Here is a 24,568-nt window from a genome sequence, read left to right on the forward strand (position 1 = left end):
AAATTGTGTTATGGTCTCAGCAGCCCACTTCTTTTCTCATATTTTAGTAACATTAAACATGTATTGAAATATTTAAATGCATACGGTTTCAATGGGACGTGAACTAACAGGTCAGAAGCCTACTGAGCAGTGAATGGATTAAAGATGCGAGAAAGGCTGGCAGCCCTCCCCCATTGGTTATACAAAAAGTGCATGACATGCTGTACAAATGAATTTTAGAAACAATGTAACGGGCTTTGTCCAGCTGAATGCTTCATTTAACCGCATTACCGAAGCATGAATCGCTACAAATTCACCATTTATCAATATGTACCCGCAAGAAATGCTCCAGAGGACAAAACTAGTCTTTCACCAAGAAACACTCCTAGGAGGAAAACAATAACAAATGGCTACATTCGAGGACAAAAAGGGAAAATTGAATTCCTTCTAATTTGCAGATCACAAACCACATGTTGTCTTTCATACAAACGGAGGGTTGTTTTTTGTTTAACTTTAAATTGGCAGCATGAGAAAGGGCAGAATAGTGAGGCCAATGAAGTATCAAATCGATAATCCCATTTTTCCCCCCCAGAATGAAATCAAATGACAAAGAAAGGCATAGAGAGTGTTTAAGACACGGCATAACTGCAGACTAATGGTACTTTTTGTTTGGTTTAGTTTTCGAATAATTATACTTTTCTTAAGCAGCGCCCTTATGCTTTTGCATTTAAAGAGACCTCAGACAAAGTCCCATTTGGTAGAGCTGAAAAATCTCTATATACATTCTGTTAGCTTGAAAGCATAATGATAACAATTAGAACTGGATAGTCGGTACTTGTTCCCTAATGATCCTTGAGCAATGTATTACTAGATACCAAGCTATTAAGATAACACAGATAACACACCCGCTTAAAAGGAGGCACTAGAGAGAAGAGCGCAGGTAGATGCACCTGAAACTCTTCTATGAAGCTGCCATCATCTTGTACATCCAGATCACAGTTCTTTGTGACTATGTGGAAGGCCAGAAGCAGCAATTCTAAGTCCCAGGTGTCAAATGACACCTATGGTTTTGTGTAAGCAGCAGGGAAATGGTCCCTACTAGTAAAAACACCACATGACTGAATCATTCCGCCATTATTGTCCTTCCTTTAAATAATTCAGTCATGCATCAAGGGATAAAAAAAAACAGGCTATTAGAGGGACACTTCAACTGAATGAATATATACATACACACCTACAAGATACATCAGAGTTACAAAGTCTGAATAGATTCATATTAATGACCTGTAAAACATTAAATTAGATTAGGACCTGTTAAATCTGGGACATTTTCACAGCCACAGGCTAAATACGTTATAGCTGTAATACGTAATTGAATTAAAATTTTTGATCGCAACTAGTGCGCTTTAATATATCTCTGTTGCTTTTGCGTGTGTGACGTATTCAGCTTTCAACTTGCTATATATAGCACACGCATACATATACACCCATCACCCACTTTAAAACGTAACTTCAGAGTCTCTAATAAATGCATACAGAAATGTAGGATGCAAAAGATTACTTTTTAGCAGTAGTGAGTTCAACAATCCACAACAAAAATGGCAGATTTGTTTTATATATATATATATATATATATTAAAATAAAAAAGTGCACAAGCTCCACCCCCCCCCCCCCAAAAAAATAAAAAAATCAAAAGCCAGTTTTACTGCCAATTTGCTTTCTATTGAGCTATGCTTTATTAGAGTTCAGATTTCCATTTAACAAATTATCCTGTAGGCTGTCAATTGTAAGCTATGCTTCTCTGTCTCTTTAGAGTATTAAAGAAAACATATTTAATGTAATTCTGAAGCATTCTGATGATTTCCCAGCTAGGTACCTTTGGCCAAGTAAAACAAGTTTTGCAGATGTTAATAGCGCCATCAGTGTGAGCGAAAAGTCAAAAAGCCTATCAAGGAATGTGTCTTGTAAAGACAACTGCCAGTTCTGAATCGCCCCTTTCAGTTTTTGTGGGGATCAGGCGTGGGAGCAAGAAGCAGGCACTTACTGACTGTTTGTAAGCTGCTTTTTAATATGCAGCATCAGTAAAGTGGCTTTGATGCTTCCTCTACCACCCCTCTTCTTGTGCCTTGAATGTAAAAAAAAAAAAAAAAAATATTCTGAGCAGGTCTGAATTCTGTCAGAAAGGCAACTTTCTAATTCACAATAAGAAATTAGATTTTACTCTCCCAGATATCAAGCATTAATGTCTGTACCCTCTGCAGAGGTGAGCACTGCCAAGACACATTAAGCAGGGGGGAGCTTGTGACCATGGGTACATGTTCCAGACTAATTCAGTAAAATGGTGGATACATTATGAATACAAATGGCAAACTTTTGTTTAGGCTGGTACAACGCAGACAGCATTTCAGCCCAATATAGGTATTTATGAGACCTGGACTGTACATATCTATACATTACGTTAAAAACATTGCCATCACGTTATCTGCATATAACAAGCATCATCTATCTCCTTGCTTGCCAAAAAAACCCAATGTGATATTTTTGCGGCTTACATACATAAGGATGCAACACCTCACTAATCAGCTCAATATTGACACACTGTGGAACAAGACAGATCTGCAGGAAGGACAGTGAGCATGCAGTGTTTAACAGCAAGAATAAAACTCTCCACTAAAAGTGTCAATGCTTTATATCACTGACTTTAAATAGCAGACGATAGGCTCTGGATACCGGGCATGCTTTTGAGCAAAGTTTGTCCTAAAGTCTGTTTTGGTACAACAATATCAATGGCCAACTACCATACATTCTGGCAGGCTCCTCAAAATGGCTACTGAGGAGCTATATTCAATATATCTATGGAAATTGACATTATCAGCTGATGTGTAATATCAATTTATTGAAGAATGATCATATGCATAATACCTCATTGTGTCTATCAAGTAACATTTACAAACAAACACACACACACACATATATATATATATATATATATATAATATTTATATTAAACATGCTACATATCAGGTTTTGAATACGTATCTTGCGGTCTAATGACTTGGATATATTGTACGATAGGTCTATAGGTTTATCACTTTAAGGTGCCAAAGAAGTAAAGAAGTAAACATCAGTCCATCCTTGCAAGCGCGCTGTCTTGGCGTCATACTTGACTCTGGTCTCTCCTTTGAGCCTCACATCCAGCATGTTGGCAACTCCTGTAGATTCCATCTTAAAAACATAGCCCGCATCCGCCCCTTTCTTGCACCAGATACTACCAAGGAGCTTGTCCATGCTCTGGTAATTTCCCGCATGGATTACTGTAACCCTCTCCTGATTGGTCTTCCCAAAAGCCGTACTGCACCCCTACAGTCCGTAATGAACGCTGCTGCTAGACTGATTTTCCTCTCTAGTCGTTTCTCTCACACCTCACCCCTCTGCCAGTCCTTACATTGGCTTCCTGTATGCTATAGGAGTCAATTCAAGGTACTAACTCACACCTATAAAGCACTGAACAACTCTAGCCCCTCTTATATCTCCTCACAGATCCATAGGTATGTCCCTTCTCGGTCTCTCCGCTCTGCCCGTGACCACCTCCTGTCCGTTGTCCGCACTCGTACGGCCAACTCGCGCTTGCAGGACTTCTCGCGGGCAGCTCCCTTCCTATGGAATAGCCTGCCTACCGCCAGACTATCCCCTAGTCTTGCATCTTTTAAGAAATGCCTTAAAACCCATCTCTTTAGGAAAGCATATGGCCTCCAAGACTAACCCTTACCTCACATACCTGTCTCTTGCCCTCTCCTAAAGGGCAGTCCACCTTATTTGATTGCAAATTCCTGTCCTAATGTGTTTTACACCCACCTCCTATAGAATGTAAGCTCGATCGAGCAGGGTCCTCTTCAACCTATTGTTCCTGTAAGTTTATTTGTAATTGTCCTATCTATAGTTAAATCCCTTCTCATAATATTGTAAAGCGCTACGGAATCTGTTGGCGCTATATAAATTGCAATAATAATAATAATAATAATAATAATAAACCACCAAAATAAAAAATGATCAAAGAGCGCTTGTTTTAAAATGAATTATAAAAATAGATTAAATAAAACAAAAAATAAATCTGTAAAAGTTAATAAGTTAATGAGAAAAAAAGGCTTATAATATAGCATAATATATAGGGAATACAAAGATATAAATTATCTGCAAATGATTAATTAGTTCAGCATTTTTATTTAGATTTTCTCTCTCTAAGACCTTACACCTGTTCTGAATAGCAGTTTACATTTTTTATTTTACCTTTTCTGCTTTTATACACTGGCATATTCTTGAATATTTATTTTCTTTTAAATCAATCATTCTTTATGATATATTTCCTTTTTGTGAATAGACATAAATACATATACAGAAACATACACACAAAACCATATATTGTAATACTTATATATAAGAAAGAATGTTGCCTATCAGCCAATACACAATATATAGTCAATCAAAAATCTCACATGAAACAATACAAACATTTAGTGCCAAGTCATTGGGAGAAAGACCAATTTCGATATCTAAATAAACCAGAAAACTTTCTAGTACTATAAGTCAGATGGGAAGAGAAAATATATTGATAGCTTAAATTACAGGTTTTTCAATTGGGTTATCCAACTCTGAATGTACGTACTATTTATTTTAGACGTATTCAACCATTTTAATCCACCTTACATACTGCACAGGAACAAAATTTGGCTTTTAAGATTTAGCCAACTTATAAATTCTCTTGATTTCCAATCTTGTGCTGGAAGAAGTTTTGTAGATACGTCAAGGCATTTTTTAGGGGATAGCACTGGCCAATTGAAATGTAAGATACCTATTTCTGGTTTTTGCTCTGTTTTGAATCTCCCCAATGTCTGAAGTTTATCAAATGTTATTTTCCATAAATTAGAATTAGGGGTAAATTTATTCACTAACAAGGGATCCAAGTACCAGAAATTAATCACTTTATATTGATTTTCAAGAGTATTAGTGCAATGGATATTGTCATTGTAATTTTTCATGGCCAAAAGCCATTCTTCACGATTTATGTCTTTATCAAGTAATTTATTCAATTTATCTATATTCTTATAACCGTCTCCTCAATCTATATAGAAAATCAGTAAAATAAGCCATTGACATAACCTTAGAGACTAATTTCTCACAGAATATCTTTTTTTAAAAGGCCTAATTTATGTTCATCACCACTTGCAGCTGTCTGTTGTAAAAAGCATTCAATTCTTAAAAAAAGAGAACATTTCCTTGATGGGAAGATTATATTCAAAGTTTAACTCCGAAAAGGATTTCAGTGTTCCATTAGTGTAAAGGCTACCCTGAGGATACCAGATTCAATCCATCTATCTATAACTAGATCGTTAATTTTTTTGGCTAACACACTAATGCCAATAGTCTCAATTATTTTATCCTGTACGCCTAGCTTTCTTTAATTGAGCACAGACCTTAAATAAATGCCCTAAAACAAAGCTTTTTTTCACCATGATCTCGCCATCTATAACTTTGGATCTCCCAAATAAAGTTGCCAAGATCCCGCTGTTGAGTCAGATGTAATTCAATTTGAAACCAGCTCTCTTTGCATATCTGCAGGGTCTTCTTTGGATATACGTGGCCAATCAATATTAGCATACTTAGACCTCCATATTTCACTTGTAATAACACTGTTAATAATAATACGGGGTCTTTTGCACTGCCACACAAATCGAGAAATAGACTAAACTTAATCAACTTTCAGGTATTTGAATGGGTAGAGGTCTAAACATATACAGCCATTTGGCTGTATACGCTTTGACTGTATTGATCCTTCCACCCTAAGAAATATTTTAGTTTTTCCATCCTTTTAGAGCACAGTTTGTCTCCTTTAGTAAGGCCAAAAAATGTAATTCTAAGATGTTCCCTACTTCTGGAGAGATCTTAATCCCCAGGTAAACTTTTCGGTCCAAAACATTCAAAGCATTGTCGTCACCATTTTTTTTTTTTAAACCTCTATTTAAGGGACATGATTATTGTTTTATCAGAATTCAATTTATAATTATTTTAGCGTATTTATAAATTGCTTCCATCACAGCGGGCAGTGACCGCTCAGGCCTCATAAGGGTCAAAAGAATATCAGCATACATGCTTATCTTGTATTCTTTCTGGGGTAGTACATATCCGCAAATATTTCCATCTGATCTTATACGAATTGCCAATATTTCAATTGTTAAAAGGTACAATAATGGAGACAGTGGGCAGCCCTGCCTTGTGCCATTCCACAGATTGAACCAGTAAACAAATATGTTTTACCTGATAGTTCTTGCAATGGGTGCACTATACAAAGCCTTTATTGCCCTACAGAATAGATCTCCAAAGCCAAATCTTTGTAAACACCACATCATAAAGCCCCAATCCACCCGGTCAAAAGCTTTTTCTGCGTCTGAAGCAGTAATAACTAGTTCTTTATGTTCTTTCTTAGTTATGTCAATAACCAGCTTAAGTCTGTCCGCCATAGCGCAAAAAAATTAAGTATTAAGAGATATCGGTCTGCAATTTCTCTTTTTTTTTTTTTAAGAGACGTTGGATCCTTCTCCTGCTTGCATATAGAAAGAATATTAGCTGCCAGAAATTTAGATTGATACAATCATTAAACACTTGTAACAATTGAGGAGATATTTTTGCTTTAACATTTTTATAAAAGTGGGCACTGAAACCATCCGGACCAGGGGCTTTTTTATTTTTTGATGTATCAATGGCCTTAATAACCTTATTCAGATGGATGGTTTTGTAAAGTGATGCTTTCTGTTCTAGACTAATTTCAGGTGTTTGAATACCATACAAGAATTGATTGAAATAATAGAATTGTGTGTCTTAGAGCATTTGTATAGCGCTTTATAATAGCTGTTAAAACTGTGACCAATCTCTTTAGGAGATCTATAGATCTTATCGTTATGGATTATTTTATCCATCCTATTCTTCCCCGATTGCTTTTTTAATTACGGTAGTAAGCATTTTATCTACTCTATTATTTTTTATATACCAATGTTGTTTTAACGTTTCGAAATTATGGTCATATTTAATTCATTTATCCGATCTCTGACATGCCTAATGTTTTCCGCACCTTCCTTTGTAGGTCTAATCTTGTTATTTTGTTCCAAATTATATAAAGATGTAAATCAGCCAATGTACTACCTCTCATTTTATTTTCATAAATACCCAGTTGATCAAATGGCCACTTATTACAGCTTTGTATGCGAACTATCTTATGCCCTGGATTGCTAACTTGTTTTCCAAAAAGCAAAAATCTGTCCTCTGAACAATGTGTTTTCTATTCTTATCACTGTTCAGGAGGGCCTCGTTCAATCCCCACTGTCTTGTACCGCTATTCTGGTTAGCACCTATTTCCCATATAACTGCATTATGATATGAACAATAGTCTTTATAAAAAAAATTCCAATACAATTAACTAATTTAATATTAACAACTAACATAAATTCTTGCATAGGAACAATGTCTATAAGAAAAATGAGTAAAGTTATACTCTTGGGGATGGAGGAGTCTTCAAACATCATATAAAGTTGCCTTTTTCAAGAGAGTGGAGAGAGCCCTAGCTCTCCGGAGCAGCGCACCATCTATCTGTTCTCCTGTAGGAATCCTCTTTTCCCATTCAGTGTCCATTATACAATTATAATCTCCAGCAATTATCAATCTGCCCTTAGCTATCAGTTCTACTTTCTTAATATCCTTCACAAAGGTCACAATATTGGGTGAATATATATTAACCAAATTTAAAGTACATTACCATGTTTGCATATTAATAGGATAAATCTGGCTTGAGGATCACATTCCTGATAAATATTCTCATATGAAATACCTTTTGCTATCCATATGGCGACACCCTTTCCCCCCTCAATCGACGCCCTAATCAATACCGCCTTTTTCTTGCCTAAATAAAATTCTCTATCAGACTTCACCCAATGGGTATCTTGTAAGAAGCATACATGAATTCGCTCTTCTGTAATCATTTCTATGAGAGCTGATCTTTTAAAGGGACTATTGAGACCTTCAGTGTTAATGGTAAGCATTTTAACCATCTCCCAGTAAGTACAACTCTGGCTTAATCCAGATGACTGGCATAGACAATACATTACATACAGTATAAAACCGTATAGGGTCAACATATAACCCTAGCCCAAACCCCACTATAACTATAAAAGTCATACTATTCAAATAAAACACATCTTCCTAGAATGTTCTAGCATATACGCATACTTATGATTATATGCAATCATAACTTAATAATTATGAGCACTATATTATATCACATATAAATATTAGACCAACAATCTACTAATAAGGTCTTCCCTCTACTACATCCCCTTACCATCTTCTTTCCCTATCCCCATAACTTTGCCTTAGTATGGTGTGAAATGTGGCTGTTGCAAAACAATTTCACTCCTATTTTGTATATTTATTAGCGAAACCATATCAAATCAATTTCTGTGAAGCAATTCTATTCTCCGCTTCATTGCAGGTGATCTTAAATCTCATTTTCTTTCTATCTCCCTAACTAGAACAGGACACAATAGGCACTCAGACCAATTCTTCTCAATTTACTGTTATTTTAAAGGAACACTATGTAAGAAATACAATGCTGTATGCCTAACACTACAGTGTCCCTCTGTGCCCCTCCACCCCACCGCACCCATAGTTAAAGGAATAAAAAAAAAAAAACCTCCCTTGGTGCTGAAGTCCCTCAGCGCTGACTCCTCTGATATAATGCGGAGGTGGACCCTAATAAGCATGTGTGGCACGTGCATTAGGCATTCTCCATTGAATCAAGGCTTTCCAATGCGGAATACTAGAGGCAGTCTTAACCCTGTAATATAAACATTGCAGTTTCTCTGAACCTGCAATGCTTTCGATTTCAGGGTTAAGGGGGACAGGGAGACTGCATCCAGATCACTTTAAGTAGAAGAATTGGTCTAGGTGCCTATAGCGTCCTATTTCCTTTGCTGATATTGCAATTGAAAACATTGCTGTTTTGCAGGAAAGGCAATGACAATATTTACATTGCTCCGTTAACATGTCTCTAGTAGCTGTCCAGAAGAGAGCCACTAGAGGCGCTTCTGCAGCAATTACCTCAAACTCTGTTATAGCTCAAATTACTCTTCTAGAGAGAATTCAGTTGATACAGTACAGCATGCGCACTAGTCTCCCTATGCTTCCCTATGGAGAAGTAATGGATTGGCTGAGAATCAATGTTAGAACACGGTTCTGTTATTTTTTTTATCATTGATACTATAATCACAGCCACATTTATGAATCTCTAACGTAACAGGATTTATTCACAGTTGCACATAACTAGAATGAATGTGCATTCAGTAGTATAACAGAATTCTCTGACAAAAATACCATCTCTATTTCCATTGTTGTGTGAATATTGTAAGCAATATCGGAATGTTTAATCTTGGGAATGTGCATAAATTTGCAAATGTCTGCATGCCATGGCAATGCGGTCAGTGGGCCAAGTTTTATTAATTGTTGTTCTCCTGATTCCTTCCTCATCCTTTTGATTGGTGAGAATTTATTGTATTAAAACATTTCACAATATCTTGCATTATATGACATTGTGCTGGTTGTGTCACCAAAAGTTGAATGTTGTGTTGTTGGAGGCCAGCCCTAATGCTCAAAGCATTTTGGTTATTCGTATCTGCCTGGAAAGAAATTTAGTTTCTATTAATTTGTGGGCATGATCTATGGACTTCTTACTTAGAGCTTATTCACTTAGGCCTGTAAGCCGAAAGTAAAGATAATGTTGACAGCAGTCAGAGAAACGTGGGGGGACATGCCTGGATCTCAAGTTGGGCACTGGTCTACTCTATTCCCTTTACCCATGGTACAGAAGAAAAAGTACAGGATACATTATGTCACCCTATTACACTATCAGAAATAGTATGAGATACTCAGTCTTGCTCTGTAACCCTTACCTCTATGATATACAGCACAATATTCTTGTAGAAGCAGTACAGGATACACTTTGACACTCTGTTATAGTTCCAGGCACCATGGACCAGTAGTAAGTTTTTAAGATACTTGAACTGTGCAAAGGAAATACAGCATATTATAGTGTAAGTGTGAAAGATGCTTAATTCTATTTTAATCATGACTTATTCAAATAAATACCTGTGCTATGGAGTAATCAGAAGAATTGGCAGCTTGCAGTCCTTCGTTTCCACTTATCCCTACACCGACATGAGCAGTCTGAATCATGCTGACATCATTTGCACCATCTCCAATAGCCAGAGTGATAACTTTTACTTGCTTCTTTACCATATCTACAACCTCCGATTTTTGGAGTGGGGAGACCCTTTAATGCAACACAAACGTTCATTAGTGTGAAATTAAATCTGCTTGCTCTTCTCAAAATACCTACACCAATCATATTTAGCATCCTAAAGAAAATAAATGTGTAAAATGTAAAGTGCTTGTCATTTTTCTACAACTTGATAGTGGACATATTTTTTCAAAAGACAAACCATACAAATGATTTCACTCTTGTTAAATTGTGAAGTGGTCAACACAAATGTGTTTGTGTGGATGACAATATTCAGTTCAGTTAGCAATACAGAATGATACATATTTTTTCCAACAGTTATAGTAGTAAGCTGCCAAGTACACCCGTGTGCACATTGTGTCCCACATTGCAACCAAATAGGCCTGTTCTCTACTGTGACTAAAACATTCTGACACATATGCCACATGTTTTAAAAATATTGTAATTTATACGGATACATAATTTATACTGAATATTCTTAATTAAATTATTAAAGACTATTGAGTGTTCTGCATCTGAGGAGTTTACTTTTTTTTGCATAAAGACTTCTTTTTATTTTAGGCAGGTGGTCAGTTTGTGTTTAAGTCCACTCCATAAGTGAGATAACCTTTTTAAATGGACACTCAAAGAACCAAAACAACTTTAGCTTAATGAAACCAGGTACGGAGTAATGCAGCACTGCCCCTGGGAAACTTGGAGGGGGAGGGGGGGGGGGGGGGGGGGGGGGGGGGAAACCTATAACTTACAGTTGTAATGAAAATTATTCAACCCCCATTGAACAATCAGGTTTGTCAAAATTTACAGCCTTTCAGCTATTTGCCATGAGCAAATAAAACGAAAGTTATTGAAATAGCTCAATACAACAAATGATTAAAGTAGTTTTCCTAAATTCAACTGAAAATGCAACGTATATGTACAGTTGTAATTAGAATTACAACTGTACATATAGCTGAATAGCACTGGGAGTAGGAATTCACAAAATGTGATTCCCCTCCCACCTACCCCCCAATCACTCTGAAATATCCAGCATGATAAACCTTGAACTCTATATTTATTACTTCTATTTAAAGGGACACTCATCACAAAAACAACTAACTTATTGAAGCAGTTTTTGCGTATAGATCATGCCCCTGTAGTCTCACTGCCTAATTCTCTTCCATGTAGGAGTTAAATCACTTTGTTTATACAGCTATAGTCACACCTCCCTGCAAGTTACTTACACAGCCTTCCTAGACACTTACTGTAAAGAGACATTTACTGTTTCACATTCCTTTATTACACTGTGTTTAAATTAGATATGCAAAGGTGAGTTCTACTTACCTGAACTTTATCCTTGCAGGAGCCGCAATCTTCTCCCGGTGGGTCCTCTTCAGCTTCTGGTGCAGACGTCATTGCTGAACTCTCGTGCATCCACGAGAATACAGCATTGAGGTCTATTGAGCATCCCACGAGATCCTCCATAGATAAAGCCAACTGACACTTCTAGATGGCGGAAGCACCACCCAGTGTCAAGCATGTTTCCCTTCATGTTTCTCTCCAAAATACTGCACTTTACAGTAGCATTCCTCCCTGAAGCCGCATACCTGGAAGTCCTCCACGTCTGTGTCAGGTTGTTGCTCATCTTCCCACCATTCACACATGCAGCTCTTTGTATGAAAAGAGACCCTGGGGTGTGAGGTCACTCCAGTCCCTGCCTCACATCCTTCAAACAGCGCCGCAATGTGAATTTGTGGAAGAGACCTGTCTCTATGTCTTACATAACGGGTGCCTAACTTCAACGCATTTACATTGGCCGACTGTAGTGATCCAATTAACTTTGACGGCATGTGCATGCATAATTCTACACTTAGGGATGTGGACCAATGATCATGCACTTGAGGGATGGAATTGGCCTGGTGGTCAATTAAACCAAGGATTACTCTGCTGCAAAATCACTGCATGGATAATGCACAACAATACTGGTGCAAAACTAAGACTCTAGATACCCAGGGTACACCGAAAAATGCAAATGTAAACCTCAATTATCAGGTAATTGTTGACATAAACAAAAAGTATTTTTGTAACATTTTCATAGAACTGTAATTACCTGCAACAAATTACAGCTTTACATGAAAGTGCAAGATCCAGAAAATACTGCCGCACACCAAATGTCAACGCATACTTCAGCGATTTGCCATCAATAATTAGAGCAAAGTCATTTTCCTTCCTCAAGGAGTCACCAAGTTTACTGCAATGATGGTTTAAAATCTCCCGGGTGCTCTGTTACATAGATATAGAAATTTCAATCAATAGCAGAGGAAAACAACAACAACAACAACAACAACTAATTAAGACAACAACAAAAAAAAACGAGAAAAAGTAGGAAAATAATATTTATGTATTTACACTTTAAAGAACTCTAAATAAAAATAAGAATAGTTCAAACTAATCAAAAGCTACCATGGGCATTTCACTCTCCCTTGAACAAATAAAACTTTAAAGGACAAGCGCCACCCCAAAAATATAGTTAGTATAGTAATAAATTCATAAAAAAAGTACAAAGGAGTACAGAGTTCCCAACTTGTGGGAACCGGAGTGTCTCCACAGAACTCAATAGGGGATAACTCGTGTATGTATACAGAGACACTTGTAGAAAAGGTGATCCTAAGCCGAATAGGCTTTAGTAGCACCAGAAAAAGGAGTTCTGTGGATGTTGTACTGTATATAAGTTAAAAAAAAAAAAAAAAAAAAAAAACATTTTTAAGGGCATCAAAACGATCCCAGAGAAAAGAAAGGAAACTTAAAACACCATGACAACTATGAACACACAGGGGAGACTGGAATATATATCACTAGATCGGCAGATAGAAATAGGTGTTAGAAATGGGGGGGGGGGGCGCTGCCCTTAAAAAGCAACTCCTTTTTTAAGGATTCCCTTATTAGATTGTACGTTCGACTTACTGGTAGAAACGGGGGTTTGTTCATTATCAGTATCTGATGTTTCATAGTCGGCCCTTGTGGTTTTCCTAAAGCGCCTATAGACCTTGCCTTTCCTGTAGTCATCATTATCTCTTTGGAATTTACCATGTTTGCGACTTTTTACATTATTTTGATATTTGTTAAGATTTTGTTGTAACCTCTGTTCCTGTACTAAGAAGGAGGGATCCTCCTTGCAGCTCTGGATACCCCCATCTTACTGTGATATTCTAGCAAAGGACACTGTTTACTCATTGCTCTCTAGGGTTTAGTAGAGCAGATCTGTCCGAGTGTTATACTTCTATTAGCCATGTGGATACTTTGTATATAAGAGAGGCCCTTTCTTTTGAAACAGTTACCAGATCCTAGCAAAGGATACATCTCACTGACCGTTTCCTGGGGCTCTCTGCACCTATCTCACAGATTAACATCCAGTGACGACTGCAACTATTAACTGTGAGGGCTTTTTTCTTTACACTCAAGCCTTGAGTTCATTTTTCTCTCTAGGCTCATTTCTATGATGTTCAATATTTAGGGTAGAGACATCCAGCATACAAGTCTATACCCCATTAACACCTATTTCTATCTAGTGATATATATTCCAGCCTCCCCTGTGTGTTCATAGTTGTGATGGTGTTTTAAGTTTCCTTTCTTTTGTCTGGGATCGTTTTGATGCCCTTAATAAAATGTTTTTTGTTTTTTTAACTTGTATACAGTACAACATCCACAGAACTCCTTTTTCTGGTGCTACTAAAGCCTATTCTGCTTAGGATCACCTTTATTCAAATAGTAATCAATTCATCACTAATTGAAAGGGAACATTTTTAATAAATGAAGTATATGGAAAAAAAAAAAAACTCTACCTTTAGGATCGTAAAGCCACAAGTCATGATGGGTTGGACAGTGTTTGCACAGGGCAATGACTGATTAGGTTACTGCACTGTGCATGGAGGGAAGAAGGGAAGACCATACTGTCTGATCCAAACACTATCTGACCGAAGGTGCAAGCATGTGGCAGAACTATCCATACCCTGAAGGGAGGGATGAGTTTTTCTCTTATTCATATCTTTTTTCCATATAGTTAATTTAAAAAAAATAATCCATTCCCTTTCAATACTTGAAAGGATTATTAAATAGATATTTAGATTTTTTTTCTCCTAAAGGTATGCACAAAAAAAATGATATACCTTATTACTATAAAACATTACATTTATAATAAGCATGTGTGAATAGAAATATACTCCAAATATAGTAAGGACTTTCTAAATAACAAAAATCCAAATCAGAATTTAAATCCCATTTATAAGCAAAAGTATACCTTTCACTAGATTTCACAATATTCCAAGTGTGGTTTAATACATTACTGTTGAATAATTTGAAAAGCACAACACTTTAACTACATGTTTGTTTATAATGTTTTCCTAACTATTTATTTGCCCCTACACCTTTTAAGGGTTTAAAAGGTAAGATTTACGTACTTTATATGCTGTGGTGCGCTGGCCTTGCCGGGGCCACCCTGCCTACTTGGCTGAGATCATCAATCCTGATAGTTTCAGCCAGTCTAATGCTTCTCCATTGGGAAGCATTGAAAGGCTAGTGAGCATGTGCTGCAAATAGCCATACTGTGCCAATCAAATGCTCTGTGAGAAGCACTTAACAGCTAAGTCTAACTTTGTTACTGCAACAGAAATGCCTCCAGAAGCGGTCAGGAAGGCAGCCACTAGAGGTGTTTATTCTTGCAATTAAAAAAAAGTCTGTTTCTTCAAAACAGCAATGTTTTACATTGCAGAGTTAACAAGACAGGGAACCTTTACCCTGACAATTTCATTTAAATGCCTCTAGTGACCCTTAAAAAAAAAAAAAAAAAAAAAAAACACAACATGGTCATTTTTTATTTAGTAAAATAAGCTCACATTCCTGAATTTGTAACAATAAACAAATCAAGACAAAAGTAAAAAATCCCTATTCTTGAGCAGACTATAATGTGTGTTACACGCCTAACAGGACATGAAAGGCACCCAGACCAATTCATCTCAATGTACTGTCATTTTACAGGAACACTATAGTGTCCCTCTTTGCCTCTTCACCCCACCGCACCCATAGTTAAAGGGATAAAAACCCTTCCCTCGGTGCTGACTCCTCTGATATAATGCGGAGGTGAAACCTAATAAGCATGTGTGGCACATGCATTAGGCATTCTCCATTGAATCAAGGCTTTCCAATGTGGAACACTAGAGGCAGTATTAATCATGTAATATAAACATTGCCGTTTCTCTGAACCTGCAATGCTTTCGATTTCAGGGTTAAGGGGGACAGGGCGACTGCATCCAGATCACTTTAAGTAGAAGAATTGGTCTAGGTGCCTGTAGCGTCCTAGTTCCTTTGCCGATATAGCAATTGAAAACATTGCTGTTTTGCAGGAAAGGCAATGACAATGTTTACATTGCTCCGTTAACATGTCTTTAGTAGCTGTCCAGAAGAGAGCCACTAGAGGCGCTTCTGCAGCAATTACCTCATTAAACTCTGTCGATGCTGCTGAATGTACGGTAAGTAAATGCTAACTTTTAAACAAGTGCAAGAAGGGGTGGACACCTACATAGGTAGGGGAGCACTATAGCATTAGGAATACTTGTTTGTATTCTTAACACTATAGTGTTCCTTTAAAGGGATTCTAAGCACCAAAACAAATTTAGCTTAGTTAAGCGATTTTTGTGTATATATCATACCCCTGCAGTCTCACTCTCCATTCTCTGCCATTTATGAATTAAAGCACTTTGTTTATACAGTCCTAGTCTCTTGTGGAAGCCATGAGGATCATTCTGCTGATGGAGCAGATGGTGCAATTGTCCTGCATATAGCAGCTGTTTTGCTTAATTTAATTTCATGTTTACAAATCTCACTGCAATAGTGAGGTCCATTTGAAAATAACAGTGATCCATTCTGCTCAATTCACAAAGCACACGGTTGTTAACGAATGAATAATAGAGAAATTAAACAATCATATGCAGACTTGAGCCTAAATACACCAGATGAATTTGCAAAAGTTACTTTGATGTTTAGTTGAAAGAAGCAAAAGTTAGATAGTTTGTTTGATAAATAGTGAAGACTTCCAGACCAGGACAAAGGAGAATAATAAAAATAAATAAATAAATAATAACAAAAACATATATACTTACATCGAGTGAGCCTTCATTAATAACTATTAACCCCATGTTTCTGGTCAGCAATCTACACGAATGTCCTGTTGAAAGAATTATCATTTTATTATATTTGTCAAACATTTGTCAAACAGTGGCAGAAAAGTTGGCTGCTAGTTTGAACTTGACATTTATCACTTTATAGGAAAAAAAAAGAATATAGAAAAACTTAAGTTACAAATTGTGTAAATTATTAAAATACATTCATATAATTTACAGTCATATTACCAATATACCAAGAAAGACCGTAACACAGCAGCACACCATCAAGGCTATTTAATAAAGAATTCAAATTTAAGTTGAAAATAGCCTAACTGCAAACACTAATTCAGCAATGCTTCCAGTTTGGCTACTTTGGCCTTAAGGTAACACTATAAGGTCAGGAAAACAAACATGCATTCCTGGCCCTATAGTGTTAAACCCATCATCTTGTCCCCTCCCCCTTAACCCTGCCAACCCTTCTTGCCCTCCATAAATATAGTAAATACTTACCTTTACTCCAGTCTGCTGCTGCTGGCTCTTGCTGGTTGGCTGACATCATCAGAAATGTTGATCTGAACAAATCACAATGCTTTCTTATAGGAAAGCATTGGATTGGCTCAGCTTGTCAAGGAGGCAGATCAGGGGCAGAGCCGGGCCAAACGCAGCCATGGCTCCTCATAGAGATGCATTGAAACTGTAGTTGTTCTGGTGACTATATTGTCCCTTACAATGTGAAATTCACATTGATTTCTCACTTTAGTTAATTAATCTGCATATTTTAGGTTGTAAAAGCTTTTATGTGCACACACTTAGCCTTTAGGAACCTTAAAAAAAACATCATACATGCTAGGAAAAGTCTGCCTTATCCCAGTTTTAAATCTTTAACTTATATTGATAACAGGTTATTATACACATTTCAGACATTTCTTAGCCAACTACTCTTATTGAAAGTACCCATACTACCTTAGCAGCAATCCCACTCCAGCTCCCCATCTTCTGAATATTCAGGTTTACTTTAAGTTTTTACTAAACTTGATTAAACTCTAAAACTTTATATAGTGTTTAATCTTAGTGTGTGAATACATTCGTGTTGGCGTATTACAGTTGGAGAGTGAAAAATATGCCATGGACTCTGCAGGCTTGCAGTTGCGAGTGACTTAAGGCCTAGCTAGTATCATAGGGGTTGCAATAATATAAGATTCTGCTGCTGGCACTTAGCACAGAGAAAGCTTACAGAGACAAGGAATAAGTAAATAGTGGAGATTTATTAACTCATTCTGTTCTTTTAGTAGATAACCCTGTTTGATTTTCTGAGAGCAGTGTAAACACAATGTACTGTTTTATGGTCTTAATTGTAAGAGGGAAACAGACGCTGCATAGACTATTTTTCTTGCAGTTTATCAGAAACTGCAATAATTGCCACTCTAGGGTTAAGGGACAATGCACCCAGACCACTTCAATGAATTCAAGTGGTCTGGGTGCCTACAGTGTCCCTTTAATGGAAACATTTAAAAAGATTGTGTGTAATGATAGCATCAGTCTGATTGATGTAATCTGAAAACTCACCTAAAAAAAAACCCCGAAACAAATAACTAAATACTGCAAGCAGCCACAAACTGGACAGCGTTCTGCGAATAGTAAGTTAATGGGACACTGTAGGCATTGTAACTGCTTCAGCTCATTAAAGTAGTTAAAATCTGTAGTTGTCCTATTCAGTGGTAAGCCATTTTAATACGAAACGAGAATCACAAGCAACCCATCCTTTATGCTGCTTGTTCTAATGAGGAAGCATTAACAGCAATGATGGAGATGATTGGCTGAGCGTGTCAGTTCACAGCCTATCCCAGCACCCCTTGCTGGTATGAGTTGGTACAGCTAAAAAGAAACAGAATCCCTGTGTTAGCCATACCTCGAGTAGGATCTGGGCTATGAGTGACCAGGGACCCTTATTTAGTGTTAAACTGCTCAAAAATGGTTTAACGCTGAATGGAGGGAAAGCACCAGGGACTCCATACACTAAAATCAATATAAGTGAGATGACAATGTCATAGTGCCCAGCGTTTCCATTTAAAAGAACACTCCATGAACTTAAAGCACTGCAGATTGCTGAAGTGCTTTAGGGTTAAATTGCCTGTAGCTGCAGGTTTACTTTATAATAGTGTTGATTTCAAGAGAAATCGTCACTTTCATAAAACAGTTGTGTCACACCCCAGACATCTGGAAGGGTTTCCTGCCTATAGTTCAAAGCAGAAGCAAGGTGCTGCACTTAAATTGGTGCCCACCATGCATACACTTCTGAATTAGCTGTAATAAAACACGTGTCAGTCAGGCACATCTATGATTTAATCCATGCCTAATAAATACTGTAAAAACAAACAAAACAAAAACAGAACAAATTGTTCTGACGCTAACGAAAACCATCTTATTCATATGCTCCAAAAAACAAATATTCTCTCAATCTATGATTGTCAAACCCCTCAGCCTGTAAGTAAGACATAGATTTCTTTAAAAGGCACTGACTGCCCCCTTCAGTCTCATTTGAAGTACCAGTAGATAGGGATGAACTCTGTGTACTATGTATAATAGCAAGAAAGGCAAGCTTAAAATACCAGATACACCACAAATCCTGTAAGAAGAATATTTGTAGTCATTTGGAATTCTAATAGGAGTTTGAAATATGTTACTGTACCTATATTTATGGCTGTTTCTTGTTTATCTCCAGTTAGAATCCAAATATGGATATCCGCTTTCATCAATGTCTCTATAGTTTCTGGCACGTTATCTTGTAGTTTGTCTTCAATGGCCGTGGCTCCAAGTAAATGGAGGTTCTGAAAGACAATGGAAATACTAAAATAAAGGTAGCACGACACAAACATCACATGCACTACATGACACACAGAAAGTAACATGGTCAGGTATAAATATCTGAATTGCCAATGCTATAAAGCAGGATTTCCCAACCCAGTCCTCAAGTACCCCCTACCAGGCCAGGATTTAGAGATTACCCTGTTGTGTCTAAAGTGTTTTGTTTTTTTCTATAAACACCTTAGACACAACTGGGTAATCCCTAAATCCTGGACTGTTAGGGGGTACTTGAGGACTTGGTTGGGAACCAATGCTATAAGGTATTCAATGGGTAAAGTAAATCTGTAAGGACAGTACTAGAAATCCTACACCAGCATCATACTCTGCCATGTAAGCATATGAAATGGCCGAGTAATCCAGAAAAGGCATGTCTTGCTGAAGAACCAAAACTGACGAGACACATTGCTACATGATGGACCAAATTCCCAACAGCTTTGATGACCATGGAACACCCAGGTTCATTCTTCCCCAATTCTTTTATTGTGAAGTATTCGCATAAATACTAAATAGGATATATAACATTATTTGAAAATGGATACATGTATAACTCTCCCTTAAAAGAAGATCCACGGACTGTGTGACCAGGCACTAAACATTAAAATATAATGAATTGAAAATCAAAATGCAAAGTGGTGTTGGATAATTTTACCACTTTTGCCTAACTTTGGCGATATTGTTTTATATTACAGATTTATCCACTAAAAAAAGTACCCAAGAAAGGAAAAAAAATAAACATTTACTATATGAGACAATATGGAAAGAGGGCTATGTTGAAAATGATTTGGTTTAAACTTCGAAAGATTTATTTTTCAATTCTCAAAACATCACGGGGCTCATTTGTTTCCCCCTTTCATTCTTTTGTTTTGACAGACCGTTAAAGACTTCACAAGGTGGGGTTGAGTTGAGGCAGCTGATGCAAATCAAGCACTTTCACCAAAAAGTCTCCTTTAAAATATTGATGGAAATTATAAGTTTAGTGTAAATACCTCAGAGGGAAATAGCTTTTTTTGTGTGATAAGCTTTACGGTCACCAACATCATCTTTATCTGGATTTACTTTTTGGCTCCCTGTACAGGCACTTCTGTTTTGCAGTGTGCCGTCGTTCCTCTAGAGGGAGCAGGAGTACTAATTTAAGATTATGAAACACTTTAGTTCTCATTCAGCCCTCTGTTAGAGCGTCAATAATAAGTATTTTATTTATTTATTTATTTATTATTGCCATTTATATAGCGCCAACAGATTCCGTAGCGCTTTACAATATTATGAGAGGGGGATTTAAATATAAATCGGACAATTACAAATAAACTTACAGGAACAATAGGTTGAAGAGGACCCTGCTCAAACGAGCTTACATTCTATAGGAGGTGGGGTGTAAAACACATTAGGACAGGAATTTACAATCAAATAAGGTGGGCTGCCCTTCAGGAGAGGGCAAGAGGTAAGGGTTAGTCTTGGAGGCCATAAGCTTTCCTAAAGAGATGGGTTTTAAGGCACTTCTTAAAAGATGCAAGACTAGGGGAGAGTCTGATGGCGGTAGGCAGGCTATTCCATAGGAAGGGAGCCGCCCGCGAGAAGTAAAGCAACATATTACATTATGCAGTTTTATGGCTAATGTAGCTTCCCTATGCATTTGCCAAGTTCATGTCCTATTCCTTTTATCTAAATCACGGCCCCTTTCTTCACATTTAGCTTATTTTATATAGTCCAAATTACAATCTCCAGGCTCACCCGTGTGTGCTTTTTGCCTTGATCACCTGTAGACATACTTTAAAGTTTTATAGAGAACCCTCATCTGGGATATGTTTTTTATTATTTGATTGACTCCTGGTGTAGAAGCAGTCTGTTTTTATTTTCTTTCCATATTTTAGACACATTGTTGGATAGTCCTGATTAATAAAATAATGCTATTTTGATTTCTGCTCTCCCTTTTGTTAAAAATAAAATTTCAATCATACCTGTACATTTTTGGGCATGGTATTATAATTCCTGGGTTTTCTCTCTGTCGGCTTAACCCCTTAAGGACACATGACATGTGTGACATGTCATGATTCCCTTTTATTCCAGAAGTTTGGTCCTTAAGGGGTTAAAGGACCACTCTAGGCACCCAGACCACTTCAGCTTAATGAAGTGGTCTGGGTGCCAGGTCCAGCTAGGGTTAACTAATTTTTTTATAAACATAGCAGTTTCAGAGAAACTGCTATGTTTATCAATTAGTTAAGCCTTCCCCTATTTCCTCTAGTGGCTGTCTCACTGACAGCCGCTAGAGGCGCTTGCGTGATTCTCACTGTGAAAATCACAGTGAGAGCACGCAAGCGTCCATAGGAAAGCATTATGAATGCTTTCCTATGTGACCGGATGAATGCGCGCGCAGCTCTTGCCGCGCGTGCGCATTCAGCCGACGGGGAGGAACGGAGGCGGAGAGGAGGAGGAGAGCTCCCCGCCCAGCGCTGGAAAAAGGTAAGTTTTAACCCTTTTCCCCTTTCCAGAGCCAGGCGGGAGGGGGTCCCTGAGGGTGGGGGCACCCTCAGGGCACTCTAGTGCCAGGAAAACGAGTATGCTTTCCTGGCACTAGAGTGGTCCTTTAATTTGTGCTCTCGCTCAGTTATGGAATTATTGTATTGATTTCCCCTCAATGTAACCCTCATCCTTACCATGTTCCAGTCCCATCCCAACTCATGCGCTCATCCATTCCTTTAATTTGTTTTATTTAATTGTTTATACAGAATGAAGTCATGGACTAACCTCAGATTGCACTTTAAGCACAATATAGACCTCTATTAATGTCTCCTGCTAATGCCTCCTGCAGGGTCTGTCAATAAATGTATTTATAAAATATTTTACCAGGAAAGATACATTGAGATTTCTCTCGTTTTCAAGTATGTTCTGGGTTTGCAGAGTAGAATGCTCATTTCTATATTATGTATTTGCCTTGTAGTTCACTCTTATTGGGCAGTTCTGTGCATCATGGGCTTACAAACACACTGGAAATGGGTTATTCAAGCTGACATCCATTGGCGTCACCTCTATCATTTATATACACAATATCATCATTTGGTGAACTGGGCAACTCACAATATTGATCGGTGAGTTGGTTTATAAACAGAGCTACAATTTGATGAACATAGTAACTGTTTCTATTCTGCACTGACCTACAGTCAAGCAAATTCTTTCTTCATAAAATAAAAACACATTTGACTTTGGAATTGGGAAAGACAAAAAGAAAAAGTGTTTGCTTGTGATGGAGCCTGTTTTGATACGTTTATAGTTTGCTATTCATTTTTATGCGCAATGATTAAACATTTTATTTCACTCCCACTTTACCAAGCTCGTAATAAAAAGGGGAATTTCTAACAGCCGGTATCTGTGCACATAAATTCTGGGAGGCAAGCACAATAAAAAGCTAGGAGTGAAAGACATGCATCAATAGAACAGCACGGCTCAGGACATTAATACTCATTAGCTGGTTTTCCATAGAGTGGACAATCTACCTTGAATTAGAAATACCCAAATGTACAACATTTACATTATTAATATTGAAAGAATACAGGATGAAAGAAATACAAAAAGGAAACTGCAGATCAGAATTGCCTATCCTGCTGTTATCACCTACGTTGCCTATTGTTTAGCATATTGACCTAGATAAGGATGCTTTTAGTTTAGTATTGTGCTGTGATGCAGCATCCCACAATTCGGTTTATAATAGTAGCCCAGCAGAGCAATCGCCACCAGTCCACCCTTGCTTATAAAGTTAAACAGAATGAGCAAGAGTCCACCATAACTCCTTATAATCAGGAGGGGGCTTTGGTATCTGAACACCTCTCCCCATCTGAGGAATTGTAAGATTATAGTAACATTCAATGGGATGTTTATCAAGTGGCCCAGCAAAACCTAGAGAAAGCAGCAATCATGGTCCTCTCAAGCCTTTAGCAGAGTTTCACAAGATCCACTCCTGACAAGATGAAATACAAATAAATTGTGGATGGACCTGGCATTTCCTTGCTTGTTTCTTCATACATGTGCAGAATTACATGGTTACAAAGTACAAGGATATTAATTTAACCTATCTTCCTGGCACATTGTATGCTCAACTCTAAAGGGGAAAAAAAAAAAAAAAAAAAAAGGAAGAAAAAGTCAGTGGGTTGACCTATTAAGTTCCAATTAAAACATTTGCATCTCTCGCAGCTTTGTCCAGAACTCACAAATTAACATTGGAACCTTCCACAAGGGTTGTATAAATCACATACCAAAACCAAATATACTGGGAATGCTAAACAGAACTTGTTCTGCAGGTTTCCCCACTGTGCCGGAGATGTCTCACAAATATGGGTGAGATTGCCCCTAATTTCTGGTCATGCCCTTCCTTAGGACCATTGTAGTTATAAATCCAAGATTAGATTGACAAGGTTATTCAATTCAAATTGATACAGATTCCTACCCACTTTATACTTCTGTTTTTACCATAAAAATCCCAAACTAATCCTTATATTATACGATATACACTAGTGGCCAAAACTGTGGAAACTTTTTGAAAAATTTGTATTGGATCCATTGTCTGATGGCTCAAAACGAATGATTTTTTTTTTTTAAATATAAAATTGTATATGTTAGAAACTTCATGTAATACAGAATGTAATGCAACAAATGTATTGAATAACCTTTATTGTATCAAAGGTAACAGATAAATAATCAGAAAAAGAATACACAACCGTAACATGTAGTATGAAATATTACAATTTACCATATGCGCCCAGGTAAAAGTTGACAATTTAAGATATATATATATATATATATATATATATCTCAAAAACTATGAGTAGACTAAAACATGGCGGAGTCAAAAATAAGCAGTTGGCCTAATGCTTTATTAATATATGCAATGCTTTCACCCTTTGCATAACTACCACTTTCAACTTCTACTAAAGCATTAGACCTTCTGAAGTGCTTATCACTGTGCTCATTCGGTTGAGTGTGTTTTGAAAACATTACTCTTGATACACACATTTAAGTAGAACTAGCTTATGACTTTACCACGTATTGTATTGTATAATTCCTATACATAAAAAAACAAAAAAAAACTGCTGACTATGTCCCATCGTGCACATACACTATCACAAACTATCGGCAAAAAAGTTACTACATGCTAATGTTTTGTTTAAACTGACCATCTTATTAATCGTATGATAAAATAACCAATTGTATAACAATGCAGTAAGTAAAACATTTATAATTTTATATGAAACTGGACTATTG

General features: G+C 37.1%; 1 protein-coding gene across 3 annotated transcripts in view; it reads right to left on the minus strand.

The window, feature by feature from the left end:
- Positions 1-24,568, minus strand: part of ATP8A1 (ATPase phospholipid transporting 8A1) — a 168,987-nt gene that overhangs the window by 29,853 nt on the left and 114,566 nt on the right. For all 3 annotated transcript variants that reach the window (XM_063457911.1, XM_063457912.1, XM_063457910.1), the window contains 5 exons: positions 19,143-19,281; positions 16,451-16,515; positions 12,406-12,578; positions 10,169-10,352; positions 9,973-10,083 (listed from right to left, as the gene is read on the minus strand). In XM_063457911.1, the coding sequence (XP_063313981.1) occupies positions 9,973-10,083; positions 10,169-10,352; positions 12,406-12,578; positions 16,451-16,515; positions 19,143-19,281 (672 nt within the window). The remainder of the gene's footprint in view (positions 1-9,972; positions 10,084-10,168; positions 10,353-12,405; positions 12,579-16,450; positions 16,516-19,142; positions 19,282-24,568) is intronic.

This window comes from Pelobates fuscus, chromosome 6, assembly GCF_036172605.1.
Source record: "Pelobates fuscus isolate aPelFus1 chromosome 6, aPelFus1.pri, whole genome shotgun sequence".
Classification (NCBI taxonomy): Eukaryota; Metazoa; Chordata; class Amphibia; order Anura; family Pelobatidae; genus Pelobates; species Pelobates fuscus.